The following is a 15,103-nucleotide window of genomic DNA, read 5'->3' as shown; positions in this document are numbered from 1 at the left end:
ATATATATTCATTAGTCAGCTACAGAAGTGTTTCGTTGAGCAGACACTGAGCTCCTATCGCATCTTAATTGCTGTCCTGGAAATTAACTAGAAAATACTGCGAGCGCTGACGACTGGAATGAATAAATTCGTGTTTTTGTACCAAATGATCATTTGAAATCTTCAGACATACTAGAATTGTTCAGTTTCTAAATGAAGGCTAAGTGACGTTTATCACCGACGCCTCTACGGGTCCTGACGAGTCGAGTTGGCTACTTTCAATCGTAGGATCGGTAAGGATAAATAAATAAACTATTAGTTTTCAGGCTGTTCAGAAATCAACTGATCGACGTCTTTCAGTAAATGAATATCATTGAAATTACGGGGCCAGTTAGACAAAAACTAGATCCGTAACGGACATACAATAGGATCATAAGTGTATTGTGTTAAAAGTCACCTGAATACAAGCCATTTAATAAGATATCTTAATGATTGTGGTTTCACAGCTCTTGGGTATGAACTGTTAACCCTAAGAAGCCAAATATAATAAGTGGGTTACTAATGGTTAATAATTGAGCATGATACCCCAGTTTCATTCGGTCGAAGCTTGTTTGCCAGCCACACAAATAAACATTCGCTACGTTTTCTTTTTTTTTTACATTACTCAATAATGGACCACTAAGCATGTATGTTGTATCTACTTGCGTCGACTCCTCACATGTGCGACCTTCATGTTGTTATTATTTACTACGTAAATTTATTCTAGCCCTGAGAAGAACGTAATAATGTGTGAAATAAAACAAATGCAGTATAACATTCATAAAATATAAGAATTTTATGAAATCAACTATAGCCGTCGTGAATGAAACCTTTGAGCAGTACATTTTTTGCTAGCATTACCACAAGTGGGCTACGTTTGTCTGGGCTATATAAACCCTTGACGGTAAGACACATTTGACAGCGTTTTGTTCAGAATTCAGGGTGCCGCTGAGTTATGTGTGTGACAGATCAGCTGATTGCTTCTGAGTATCTGCCGCCTCAATCAAGATTGACATCATAATATAAAGCTGTGACAGTGTACCTCATAGTTTGAAGCCAATATTGATATTACCTCGTCTAGTGGGGATAATTTCTGCGGACCTAATCGTCTGCGTTAGCTGATGATATCTATCAAATATCCATGCACTTCATATTCACAGTGCCTTTGAACCGATTTTCACACCGTCGCGACGTGTTAGAAGTGGAAATACGATGACCTTTTATGTGCAGCTTCTGAAGATAGTATTGTTGTTTTTTTTTTTTATTTATGTCTTAAAAATAACCTATAATAATGATGCTGGAAACGTTCTGGCTAAAAATCGAGTAAGATTGCTAGGTTGTAGGGTAACCAATAGCGTGTTATCGTAGGCTTTCCATACCTTTTTAAGGCCAGCCTAACTAGACGAATTTTGCCACTAAATTGGCCATTGAAGACCTATTTTGTACTGCTTCTAGACAAGGTCGTATGGCGCTTTCAGTTTCTGCCAACTATGAATATAATAGGTTAGTTTACACTGCGAAGCGAACGTCCGCCATTACACGATGATTTTAGCTTTAACAGTCCGGAGACAATTCCATTTTATCGTTTTTTAGCGTCAAAGGCTATGCATCTTTATTGTGCTTTTAATTGGTATATCATGAAGAATGGACTGTTTCAAATATGTAGTAGAAATTAAGAAATTGAATAACTCGTTAATTAATTGAATATGTAATTACGTCAAACATTAGTGCCTCCTGAGGCCTTCGGTGTTACATGAGCTACGGGCCTAGTTTTTTTTTTAATCCCAACTTCAAGATGTCTATAAGGTACGTAACAGTGCGTTTCGAGATCTGGGCGGATTACACTGGTTAGGGGCTCCGTAGCTTTTTATTTAAGTCATGCCACGTAATGGGTTGTACTATGGAAATTGACTTGATAGTACAACGTACTTTACAAGTGTTTTTACATTGATCTCATTATATGAGATCCCTACACTTCGGACCCTTAGTAACATCAAGCTCTCGCAGTTTGAATCTCGGTGTCCAAGCTCTAATTCCTTTAAAATATTTTCTTGAGCTGAACGTTCTTGTAAAAAACTTACCCTATTAATCCATACATGTTAGATGACTTATCGTCATAGGAAGTGCTATACCCTAGTCAACGCATCGATTACTTAAGTTACATAGTTATTCACACATACGGCACTGTGTCAAAAGAGTATTGAAAAACAGAGCAGTGCCTTTTTCAATAGTTATTGAATACACGTCAAATTGAATTCCAGATAATTCGATTATAGCTAACACTAAGCCTTATATATTGAATAATATTATGCAACAGCTCTCGTATACCCCTATGTAATCCGTTCGGCGATGTCACAGCGTTCAATCAAAATCAAGTTTTGTTCTTCGTGACGTTCAATTATGTTGACTGAATCGTATTTTAAGGTATTTTGTTTTTCTCGTTTTATTTATGTATCTATATATTTTTTTTTTGCTGTAAAGGCCAGACATAGACTTTAAATTCAGGTAAATCTATAAAACGCTTAATATCTAGCGGCTTAAGCGTCCACAGCAGGTAGGCTCTTGGAAGTTTTTTTTTCTTGCTTATGACGGGATAAAGCACAAAGACTTAATGTCAATTATCTTGATCAAGATTCTCAATTTCTGTATTGTGTTCTTAATGACTAAATCAGCAAATCCTAATCTACCTATTCCTTCTCTTTATAGGGAAATCCGTTGAAAAACGGGACCTTTGGGTTGTAAAGTTAACGACTGACCGTTCAGTTAAGCCTCCTCTGAAACCTCTCCTAAAGCTTGTCGGTGGCATTCACGGCAATGAGGCGTTATCGTCACAATTACTGCTGATGCTTGTTGAACATCTACTCGATCAATTCGGCAAAGACAGCCGGGTTACCCGGCTCCTCAATCAGACCGAATTGCACATATTGCCCATTGCTAATCCGGATGGCCGTGAGGTGGCTCGTGAAGGAGACTGTGATGGAGCCGGTGGAGATGCGCGTAGTACGGGTCGAGAGAACGCCAACGGAATAGACCTCAATCAAGATTTCCCCGGACCCTTCGACAGTAACCAGGACGCCTGGCTGGTGAGGACTTACCTGCTTGTTCAAAATAATACTGGTGATTATAGTAATAATAAATAGTTCAAGATTTGGCCTAATTTCGGAGATTATTTACTGACATTGCGACCGAAACTCGTCATAATCATTCGGACCGTGAATACAAAGTAATAGGACTCGGTAACGGATCTGGACACTCCCGATCTAGTTTTCTTTTTCCATCGATGTCGATATTGGTCAAAGTTGATGTGAGCCGACAAGAACCCTCTGCATTATATATATAATAGGAAATACTTTTAGAAGGTAACGAATAATATTGCTTCGTTTTTTTGAAATTATGCCTTCAATTTCTTTCGCCTTATGTCCATTTCGTATAGAACAAGCAAAACGAGACGTTATCCCTGATGCGGTGGACCGTCGCAAACCCATTCGTGTTATCGGCATCGCTTCACACCGGAGGTCTTGTCGTAGCCTACCCGTACGACTCACTGCCACCTCCACCAGCTGACCGTAAGTTTGCCTGAGACCTACGTGTTTAAATTGATATAAACAGATCGTTCAAATGCCGGTGCTTGGGAAGATCGCTTTATATGCTAGGTTCACGGCTGAATTTACCTGGGTGGCAACAATCGGAAAGTTAAAAATTGATATTTTTGCAACATGCAGCAGATTATATAAAATCCTCACGAAAGTCGACTGCTTCCAGTAGCCGTGCATAGTTTAGTCTGCATCATCTGTATCGGATACTGTATTCTGAATGCTCTGGATGGTAAACAATTGTCCCATTTCGTGTCAAAATTTTTCTAATTTAGGATAAAATAAAGGCTACCGACTTTTTCGGATCATAATGGTTGTGCGATGGCACATAAAAATTTAATTAACAAAGTTGAGTAATAAACAAAAATGATGACACTTCCGACAAATAGGCAAATAAGTAGGGTCGATGGCACAAAAATAGAATAGCATGTCCGACTGAAATAGATTTGGCCTTCCGTAAATAGCCAAGGACAAACAGTTCTGGCGTAACTATCAACAGTGATGTCTGCTGCGATCCTAAGCTCAATTATAAGCTACGATATTACTTCCTACTCACTTTATTATATATTACTCGACGTTTTCCAAAAGTAGTGGTATCGGCAGTGTGGTCATAATAATTTGTATGTCAATAATATCGCTTACAGTGCCTAGCCTGTAGTAAAGAAATGATCGTATAAAGATTGTGTTTCTTAGAATATTAGCTTTTTTCTTAAGGGTGTAAAAGAAATTTTAATTTTCTGACCTCGCTGTTATTTTTGAGACTGTGTTGTCTTGTAGCATGGTATTATAGAATATTGTTAAGCGACATTTGCAGGATAGATACAGTTATGATGAGTCTACTAACATTATGCGAGCGAGAACAGGTTCTTTGACCCCATAGCTCCACGGGCAAACAACCCATGGGAAACAGGCAAGCAAAAAGGACCTCTGCTTGATGCTCTTTAGCACATTGTTACAATATCGATCGAAGTCATTTTTAACAACTCTGGTAAGAGATCAAGTTATGCTTAAATGTACATAATATATGCTCTTCGACCCGCGTTGTAGGTCGGTCTCTGGTCTGTGTAAGACGTCGTATATTGATCGCGTACAAAGCTGCAGGGAAGCGGAAATACGCAGACAGTAATCTGCGTTTTTCTTCTAGTTCATGCAGAGTTTCACATATAACGTAAAATGGGCCACTGGTCTCGTCGAGAAAGTTTCAATGAAATCCCATGAATACATTTATAATTTCGTGGAACTCTATCTGTGCCATCGTTTCGGTGTTAGCGATGAGCGAGCATAATGTGACTCTGATGTGTAGCCCCTGTTACTATTGTTAAGCACTAATGTGAAAATTTAGTTACGGTAGCTAGTTGTTTTAAGCTAAGGTAAGAAAGTAAGCCGCGCTTCGCTGAGCTAATCACAGAGCTAGTCACTGCGCCATTGGTGCTATATTGTAAATTATAAATATGCGACTATTATTTGCAGGAAAGCCAAGTGTCGTGGGACAGAAGAGTCCATCCCCAGATGATCAGTTGTTTCAATATCTAGCTCAAATCTACTCGAAGAATCACCCCCGAATGCTGCGAGGCAGTAGCTGTGACGAGGAGAGCAATCACTTTGAGAATGGAATTACAAATGGCGCCGAATGGTATGCACAGAAAGGTAAAAACGATCAAAAAACACCAGAGATGCTATGAATGTCTATTCTCTTTTGCGTCAAAGATCTTTCCCATTGGACACCTTTACTGTAGAGTCCGTAAGGCCCCGAGGCGCGCTCCATTTCATGGATGCGCATCTATGCAGCGTTGCTTCGTGATCTCCTTACCTGAAAGATAATGTCTGTAGTATATGACAACCTCGTTACCCCAACAAATGTAAACATTTAGCTTAGATAGCTACTTCAGCTAATCCTTCACAGATATTTTGTTGTCGAAGTTCGATTTCCGCTATCCACTCAGTTGATTGCATCGTAACGTCTGTGTCGTAACGAAATTGACGTGAAAAACGTTTGCAAATTCTCGCAACGAAAATAACTAACGAGAACTGCTCGTAGAGCGCTCAGGTGTCTGGTTCTCGACCGACCCAGTATGGAATATTGCCAAAACGTCAGGGGGTAATAGATGTGTTTAAGTTTAGGGCATTCAAGGCAGGAAAAAACGTTGTGTGGCCAAGTTAAAACTAAGCTAGCCGGGTTTAACTAATCTAACTAAGTTATGTGAGTAATCATTTTATAGAGACTGGAGGGCTTTCAGGCAAAAATAAGAAGACCTACATGCGTGGCGTACGGAGCCTGCTTTCGTTTTAGCAAACGTTTCAATTGCCTTTAGCAGCGTTAAACTATAATATGATGTTAACTTCTTCCTTCTATTTTATATAAACCATAATTAGAATAGCAAAGCAGCTGATTTTTGCAAAGGCAGTACTTTCTGGCAACTCGGTGCCATGTCGCGTAATAATATTGTATGATATAAGCTATATACGAAAAAAAAAGTTACTACAATCAAACACCACCTCTACGATTATATTGGTACAAGGAATAATCGATATCCATTTAATCGTATGACCTATCTATTAAATATCGAGCGAAATGTTAGCATTAAATATACCCTTTATTTGTAATCTGGAAACTTCTCTTTTGCGTTTACAGGTGGAATGGCCGACTTTAACTATGCCTTCAGCAACTGCCTGGAGACGACCTTAGAGTTGTCCTGCTGCAAGTACCCAAACGCGTCCCAGTTAGTCCAGGAGTGGAACGACAACTGGCGTAGCCTTATCGGTTACATGGAGCAGGTATAGAAATAAACCTTATAGAACAGATAACTGACGTTCGTTATAGTTTATTGTTAATTCGTTGTTTTTTTAAGCGACGAATACTGAAATATCTAAAAAAAAAGAAGAACAAGAGAACGCGATTGTGAAGATGGACTTGTAACCACACTGAAAAATAATATTAACCCAGAAGTATTTACGTGCGAAGTGCCACACAACTCACTTGTGGTCATAACTTAATTATCTTTCCATGGAAGTTTTCCATTGTTCTAATAATGCACTGGAAGGATTTTTCTACACTATTGGCCCGTCTTAACATAAGTTTATCAAGCAAAGTAAGACCACGATGAACCAAAGGCAATAAATTATCGTCAACCCAAACTAAAGTTGATCTTTTATTATTGAGGGATGTCGTGGCCAATTTTCAGTGGCTAACATTTATCACCGAGACGTTATTGCCGTACGTAAAATTGAAGGCCATTTGCAAGCAGAAGACAGAAACATTAAAGCAAACCAATGATTCAATAGGAACTTTTCGTTTTTATTTGTTGCCAACCAAACAAAACTCAAGCGAAGTAGTATGTTGCTAGATTAGAGACAAGGTCGCAAAGGAATGCTTAGTGGCACTATAAATCGTAAGACTTGATATATTTTTAAGTTAGGTACATGGAACAGAATTCCTCCAGGTCACCAGTAGTACTTCATTGCCGCGAGGTTTTTTTTAGCATTGTTAGATATTTCTCCTACCACTGACATGGTCAATGAGTGTCAGGATTAAGGATGCACAACGCCGCGGAGCGCGTTTCCTGCAGTGTTTTTGTGAGCGACACGTGTCTGCGGTGTAACGAAAAGTCTAATCACACGTTTTTCGAAATAAAAATCCCTCTGCGAATACGAAATGGGCTGGAGGACGTTACAAAACTAGATTAGATTTCGTTTTCCAGTAGGTTTCCAAGGGTAGCTGATAACGACGGGTGTAAAGGGGTCTTTTGTTAAAATACATATTCATTCTAGCACCTCCAAAGACTGGATCGTAATTTCGAATCGCCATATGTCCCAAGTAAAGCGTAGTAAACGCTTGAAATATGGTACGTTGAGAACTATAGAAATAGGCGAGGCGAGTCGCTTCACATAATTGGCGTTCGCGTCCAGTTATAACTGTATAGAAATGGGAAAAAAAAACGAAACATATGTATGTAAAGTTCTCTAGGTGCTAATTATTGTATGTATATCTATGCCAAAATACTGAACAAGAGACGACCCAGACACAACGTTGGTGACCTTTATAAAAAAATAATTGGACTGCCTCTTCAGTAACATCCAAATGTCGTGCTTATTTTTATATTAGCTAATAATCAAATTTATTGGATGAACAGGAATACATTTAGCCTTGTAACGAGCAAACGTTTGACATGTAGAAGTTTTTGAGCCTAAACGGCGTTATGTTCAATGATAAAATTATGCTTTTTTTTTTTTTTTTCATTCACTATTTTATTATAGAAATTCTTTCGTGACAAAGGCAAACCCTGCTATTTATTCAGACTACTGTTGTTAGCAATATTGTTATTGTTATTATATTAAGGAGTGTCTTACAATTCTATTTCACAACCTGCTTCGCCATCACCCGCTCTGTTTCATAAATTTCGTTCATTATTAAATGACCGCAACATCAATTATATTCAATTGTTGCTGTACAATCGAATTTATTTCACTGCTGTTATATTTTTAAACATTGGCGCCTAAAATTCCCTTTCCTAGCCACGATGAATCTACGAACAGTGGGTAGTTGGACTGCAGTATAACGCATCATTGAAATCGGATGTTCTTATCCTGCCTTCGCACGATTTCATAAGTTTTTCCCTTTAAATTTCTTCCTTCCGTTCTTGTTCACCTGATTCTTTTCTAGATTTCTAAGCGGCTCTGACGATTGTTTTTCCATAGCCTAGTAATCGCTCCAAGTCTCCCCTTGAAGAGTTACGGACGTTCCATTTTGCTCGTACTTTTAGTGTACATAGTGCGCACCGCTGTACTGTTAATTTCCTCTTTAGCGTGGCCTCATAGAAGGTCTTGAATGGGCTTTTTCCCCCAACGTTAAGAACCGGGTACGCTTAAACATGGCGGCCACTGATGGTGAGCGCGCTGAGAAACCTGCTTGTGCTTCTCTCTCTCTCTCTCTCTCTCTCTCTCTCTGCTGTCTATATTAGGTGTAGACTATAGACTAGCGTTGCATTAACACACGGCACTGCAAAAGCTGACAAGCTTTTCCATTATTTTGTACAAATCTACCGTAACTCGACGGTGCCTATTTTTTTGGTATACATCGCCTGTGCTATGCCCTTTGTCCTTTTCATTACAACTTTGATTTTTTTTCTTATTTACCACATAATCGACCATTTTGACTCGCAGATTAATATACTATATCGTTGTGCCCTATTGCCTGTTCCTGGAACTTTGAAAATACCCTTGCCTGTGCATACCCGCGTTCACACTTCTTTTTTCGTACATACAATTTTATCCGGTGACATGACTTGCTATGCTGGACAAACATCAGGAATAATAACGTTTTCTCTCAGTACATCCCGTACGTAGTCCAGCCTCACAGCTGTTGTCTCGCTTGAGTTGCTCAAAATACTTTCTAACGTAATGCCTAGTAGCGGTTCCGAATATAAAACTCTAGACTGGTATATTCTCCTTGAATCCGTTCATTGTTCCATTGATATAAACACACGCTGGTGAATTTCCTAAGCAAATATATATGTGGCTTTGCTGGTCATAGGTTCACATGGGTATTAAGGGATTAATCCGTAACCGGGACTCAATGGCTCCTGTGAAGCAGGCTACCGTTGCGGTAGAGGGAATTAAACACAACGTTACCTCGAGTCTTCGAGGGGAGTTTTGGCGTCTTCTACTGCCTGGCACCTACAACATCACGGTCACAGCTCCTGGGTAAGGCACACTTCTGTTTATTACAGAGACGATCCTTTTAAGAGTTTAGCTTCACAAGAAGCCGGACTTCTACATCAAAACCGCTTTATGGTTCCCGGTTCTAGCCGTAATGTCGCAGTGTTCTACATGCCTAGATGTGACCAGATGTTTCCCTTTGTCGTTTTCAGGTATAAAACCTTACTTAAGCGGAACGTGTCAGTCCGCACAGGGGCGGCTACTACAGTGGACTTAATACTGGAACCGCAGGTAGCAAACACGGTTCACAAGGAGTCGTTCGATGACACCGACAAGGTACACGGCATGGCCTAGAGGCTACATGAGACTACAAGCAACCATAAGGATACTGACGGACAATGGATATTGTAGCTAAACAAATATAACGCAATGCATAGCGTTCGTAAACGTTTGCATCTTTCGCCAGAGAATCACTTGCTTTCGGGGAAAAAACGAATTCAGTGTTACGTTCGTAGCCAAACCCTAAAACGCCAGTGAATATTTCGCATGGTTCTTCTTCGAATTCCCGCACACGAATTATTCCAATGAAGAATCTTTTAATTAACTGACTGCGTTTCGGAGGTATTACGAATTTCCTTCCGGACCGAAAAAAACTTTTCCAAGAAAAAATTCTAAAGCCGAAAGTAAGCTGTATTTAGTAACAGGTAATAATAATAAGAAAGAAACCGAAATTATTATTTTCTGGTTTATCGTATCATGCGGACTCCAACTGAGGATATTTGCGTCACTTCCAATAGCTTCTCCGGCTGTCAGACGAAAACACCTCGGCATGAATCGGAATGATTGTCGGATGTTTATTTCAAACGTTATACTACCCCGTATCCAAGTACGAATAAATCCTAGATAAATATTTAGTTGCGCCCAATAAGCGTACATTAAGCCTTTAGGACTCACGTTTGTCGCCTATGTGTCGTGGTAATAACGGATACGGTACATTTAGAGCAACTGGTAACAAGTGACTCAACACGAGGTCTGTCCCGTACCTTATGGAAGCTTCGTCCTTGATAACTCAGGTCGGCTGGTGCCTCTTTTGTAGCTACTAACCTTTCTAACATCTTTAACAGATCTAGCAAGAGATGTGTTAACTTGATTGTCGGTCTATAAGTTTATTTATCATAGATCTGATGCTGTTCAGTGTATGTCATAGCCATTATCCGCTGGGTGTTATTGGCAAATCATATCTAAGTTGTTTTGTCCAAAACACTTGATAATTGCATTGGTTTATCGTATCAATTGGACTTCTGTCTCGCATGCGCTAACAGGGGTTTTACTTGATTGTTGTGACTGTTACTACGTTGCGGCTACTAATTGTTAACGTTCGCGCCAATGCAACGTTTGTTAGAATTTTTTCAATATATTCTGTTTTGGTACTGATTTCTACAGACGATGGAGAAAGATATCGATGATTTTCTCTTTGCCACGCCACCTGAGTTCCGGCACCATAACTACAAAGCTTTGACCGACTTCCTGCATATGCTCAACGAAAGGTTTCCTCATCTAACAAGGCTTACCTCTATAGGAAGGACCGTCGAACATCGCGAGATGTGGGTTAGTAGCGCATATTTCGCACCTATAAAAAGAGACGGTTACGCATTATTTATTCACTAATTATCGGCTAGATAGTATATGTTAGATGAAGCACTATCAAAATATGGTCAACTGGTCTCCTTGAGGCTCCGAGATTTGCAAAAAAAGAAATAGACTTTACCTATACTCGGATGGGGGCTGCAGGCCTTATAATTGTGGAAAAATGTCATTGTAGAAAATACTGTATAGACCTGATAAAACGTTTTGCTGCTTACGTCTGCTTAGCCAGTACGTCTATGATATAACTGGCAAGTTTGCGGTACTAAACCTTATTATAAATAACCAATTAAGTCATATCTTTGTCACCAGGTTCTCGAAATCTCCAACCAGCCTGGAATACATGAACCGGGCGAACCGGAAATGAAAATCGTTGCTAATATGCACGGAAATGAGGTATATTCTTCTGCGATGAGGCAAAACCACTTCCCAAGTAACTGTCCATATCCCTATTAGACTATTCAATGAAGAACTAAATAATGGTTTTTTCTACCTCCCTTCCATGATAACGTGCTTCGTTTATTACGTGCTCGTTGCAATTGTACGGCGAAATGAAACAGTATATTCCAGATTGACCTGAATATGCTATGTGTACGCAAAGCATATAAGTTACTTACATTGTAAACGTAGTCCAGTTGAACATCCTGTAATAGTTGACATTCTAGCAACTGACACTGACTAAAAATCAAGTCCTCTTTCTATAGATGATTATATAAATATATATATCCATAGATGATATATACATGTAGAAATGCTTATTGTCTGTACTTCGTTTTCTTTTGTTTTGCCATTCAAGGTTGTTGGTCGCGAGATCAGCCTCCTGATGGCCCAGCTTCTGTGCGAAGGGTACGGCAAGACTTCGCGTATCACTAAAATCATCAACAGTACAAGGTAAACACTAATTATTGGTATTCCCCATAATTAGGCTGTAACCATTTTTACCCCTTAAGCCTCTTAAAGCAGCCGCTAATGAATGAATGAATGCGAGCACACTACGATGGCAACGATTTATGTCGCCTCTAAATAGGACTATTGTAAACCGGCTTCACGTTCAGACATCCAGGGCAAGAAAACCTTATCCGTGCGAGTCGTTGTTGAGATGTGTCTGATGAGGATATGGGAACAGTTGTCTATGCATATTCATACACACATATCAATCTTTCGTGCGCAAAATTTCGCAGAAGGAAAAGGAGCTTGATGTTTGGGCTGCTATTGTTTTTCTCGATAGTTACTAATTCTGATTCGTTATAGAGTTACATCGCGAGTAACGATTGTTGATTGTCTCTGTAATTACTTAATCAGAGTTTTCATCATGCCATCGATGAACCCGGATGGATATGAGAAGGCCAAGGAGGGAGACTACGAATCGTTAACTGGTCGAACGAATGCGAATAATGTTGATCTCAATCGTAACTTTCCCGACCAGTATCTTGGTAATCAGGTTGGTGCGCGACATTGTGTTTAACTTCAATAACGTTAATTACTATCAAATGTTAGCTCTCTGTTTTGTCTACGAAAGTTTGCCTGGGCACATTAAGCAAGCAGAGCTACGAAAAGGATCCATGTACACCTTTTTGGTGCGCGTTCTGGCATTATAGACCGAAGCCGGAAAGGATAAATTCGAACCGGAGACATTGGCTATGATGTCATGGATAACCTCGAGGCCATTCGTACTCTCCGCCAACCTTCACGGAGGGGCTCTTGTAGCCAATTATCCTTATGACGGAAATATTGCTAAGGTAGGTAATCCACTAGAAATTTGGTCGTGTACATAGTGTTTTGGCTCTGCGCACAGTTACCATACGGCTTAAATGATCGTATCGTTGTAAACGTTCAAATCATGTCATCAATTTCAGTAATCATTTAGATATCCACCTTACCTCTGCGAAACCTTTTAACCACTAGGTCGATCACATGTACAGTGGAACTCCGGACGACAATCTGTTCCGTATGCTGGCCCGCGTCTATTCGCGATTACACCCGAAGATGCACATGGGTGAAGCGTGCGCCAAAGGCTTCAAGGATCGCTTTGATGAGGGCATCACAAATGGCGCACAATGGTACATCCTATATGGGGGCATGCAGGATTTCAACTACCTGCATTCGAACTGTTTTGAGCTTACAATCGAGATGGGCTGTCAGAAGTTTCCGTATGCGAACCAGTTGGAGAAATACTGGGATGATAATAAGAGGCCCTTGCTGAAATTTATCGAGTTAACTCATATCGGTATTAAGGGCTTCGTGCGCGACGAGTCCGGCCGGGCCCTTCGAAACGTGCCGATCCATGTGAGCAGCATCAAACACGACGTTAGGTCAGCCGAAGATGGCGATTACTGGCGACTTCTACAGCCTGGAACCTATCAGGTGTGGAGTGTTTGTTGACTAGTAAAAGAGGACATGCTACTTTTTGCTAGAACGATTCGAGCATCATTACATGCAATGTCTATCAGTACGCTATGAATATGAATTTTCTCATTGTTCCATTCTGTCCTCAGGTTTCCGCTGTGGTTGACGGAATTCATGCTGACACAAAGTCGGTGACTGTACCTGACGACCAGGAAAAGCAGCCCGTATTGGTTGATTTTAAGGTCAACGTCGAAGAAGTCCACTGGGCGAAAGAGAATGATTTTTCAATAGCTCAAAATATGGCTAGAAAGTATCTCACGCTTGCGGAACTCAACAATGAAATGGAACTACTTCGTGCTGATAACCAAGTGATTTTCAATGTGAAACAAGCTTATGACGAGGGAAATGGAAGAAGTAGCTTAAAGGTTCTTGAGTTCATGCACATCTCCAACGAGATGAATTCGGTAAATTCATTTTTACGAAAGCAGCGATTTGCCACAACTGAACACAAACAGTATTCCATATTTTTATCAATTGCTTACTATGAAATTAATAACAAAGCATGCCTTTCAATTTTTATTTAATGTCTTGTTCGATTATAGGGTGCCAAGCCGCGCGTACTCCTCTTGGGAGGTTTGCGTAGTTCACAAGCTGTTGGCCGAGAAATCCTCATGAAGTTCGCACGGCATTTGGCGGAAGGCTACCGCAAGCAGGTTTGATTTGACAGCAAATGTACCCTATGCCCTTTAAACGAGCAAGAATTGTTAAGCAAATGCAGGAACTGGTGAGGATATAGAGGGACACAAATCTGGTATAGTCAACAGGCCTCGTCATACAGAAGTTCCGTGCTGAGCGTGACCGCGACAATGTCAGACTTCTCCGACCATTGTGGATATAACTGTTTTATGGCTTTTAACACGTTATTCTTTTCTACATTGTAATACTTTACATTGTAATACAATTGACTTTTGCATTGTTGGCGGCATCGTTGTTGTCCTTGCCGCCCACGCAGGTGAAGCAGTATCGGGACCTGATTGACAACATGGTCATTCATATTGTCCCGTACGTGGATTCGGTCTGGAGTCCGGAAAACGGCGATGACTCGGGGAGCTGTGACGTCTCCATTGATTCGAATGACGATGTTAATCATTTGTTCTCCGCTGGCAACCGTTCTGATCCTCGAGTTCGCATCCTCATCAAGCTGTTTGAACAGTTCGGTTACGCCGCTGCGCTAAACCTCGAAAGTGGAGCAATGGGTGTTCGCCTGCCGACCTTAAATGAGTCGGAGACAGATTCAGCAGAAATACTTACGAAGCTGACGGAATCACTTGATGCAATCGGGGGTAGCTGTTCACGGGGTATTCCCGAGGAGCTACCGGGCTCCTTCCTCGATTACGCATATCAACAGCATTCCGCGTTTATAGCCACGGCGTATGTGGAGTGCTGCGCCCGTCCATCAGCAAGCGATCTCTACCAGTTATACCAGCGAGTTCAGCCGACCCTGATCCAGTTTCTAACGAGGGCATTAGCCATGTCAGTCGCGGGTATTGTGCACAGCGAGCAGGGAGGAGGTATTGTTCATAATGTGCAGCTAACCGTGACAACTAGTTCGAGGCCGAATGTGCCTATCCTATCAGACGGGGCGTTTTCGTTCTTGGCACCTCCAGGTACACTGTATATCGCAGGTAAGAAAGTTGGCCATTAATCTTTTTTGCGGTATCTATCTATTTATTTATTGTGGCCACAAAAGGTTATCGGAAATTAGAAAAGAACAAATCTATCCATCAATCTATCCATCTATCTATCTATCCATCTATCTATCTATTTATCTATCCATCTATCTATCT

At 40.6% G+C, this 15,103-nt stretch overlaps 1 protein-coding gene across 3 annotated transcripts in view; it reads left to right on the top strand.

The window, feature by feature from the left end:
* The window catches only part of LOC111266374 (carboxypeptidase D), a gene marked incomplete at its 3' end in the record, with an annotated part of 23,711 nt that extends 8,770 nt beyond the window's left edge, over nucleotides 1-14,941 (top strand). For 2 of the 3 annotated variants that reach the window (XM_022843818.2, XM_086970876.1), the window contains 15 exon segments: nucleotides 2,725-3,101; nucleotides 3,452-3,584; nucleotides 5,082-5,258; nucleotides 6,244-6,386; nucleotides 9,142-9,311; nucleotides 9,479-9,602; nucleotides 10,710-10,874; nucleotides 11,223-11,306; nucleotides 11,707-11,801; nucleotides 12,213-12,351; nucleotides 12,509-12,649; nucleotides 12,816-13,274; nucleotides 13,406-13,720; nucleotides 13,859-13,969; nucleotides 14,269-14,941. In XM_022843818.2, the coding sequence (XP_022699553.1) occupies nucleotides 2,725-3,101; nucleotides 3,452-3,584; nucleotides 5,082-5,258; nucleotides 6,244-6,386; nucleotides 9,142-9,311; nucleotides 9,479-9,602; nucleotides 10,710-10,874; nucleotides 11,223-11,306; nucleotides 11,707-11,801; nucleotides 12,213-12,351; nucleotides 12,509-12,649; nucleotides 12,816-13,274; nucleotides 13,406-13,720; nucleotides 13,859-13,969; nucleotides 14,269-14,941 (3,306 nt within the window). 3 annotated transcript variants of the gene reach the window in all.
* Nucleotides 14,942-15,103: the final 162 nt, after the last annotated feature.

Source organism: Varroa jacobsoni, unplaced genomic scaffold, assembly GCF_002532875.2.
Source record: "Varroa jacobsoni isolate VJ856 unplaced genomic scaffold, vjacob_1.0 scaffold_1076, whole genome shotgun sequence".
NCBI lineage: Eukaryota > Metazoa > Arthropoda > Arachnida > Mesostigmata > Varroidae > Varroa > Varroa jacobsoni.
This window is presented reverse-complemented; position numbering and strand designations above follow the sequence as displayed.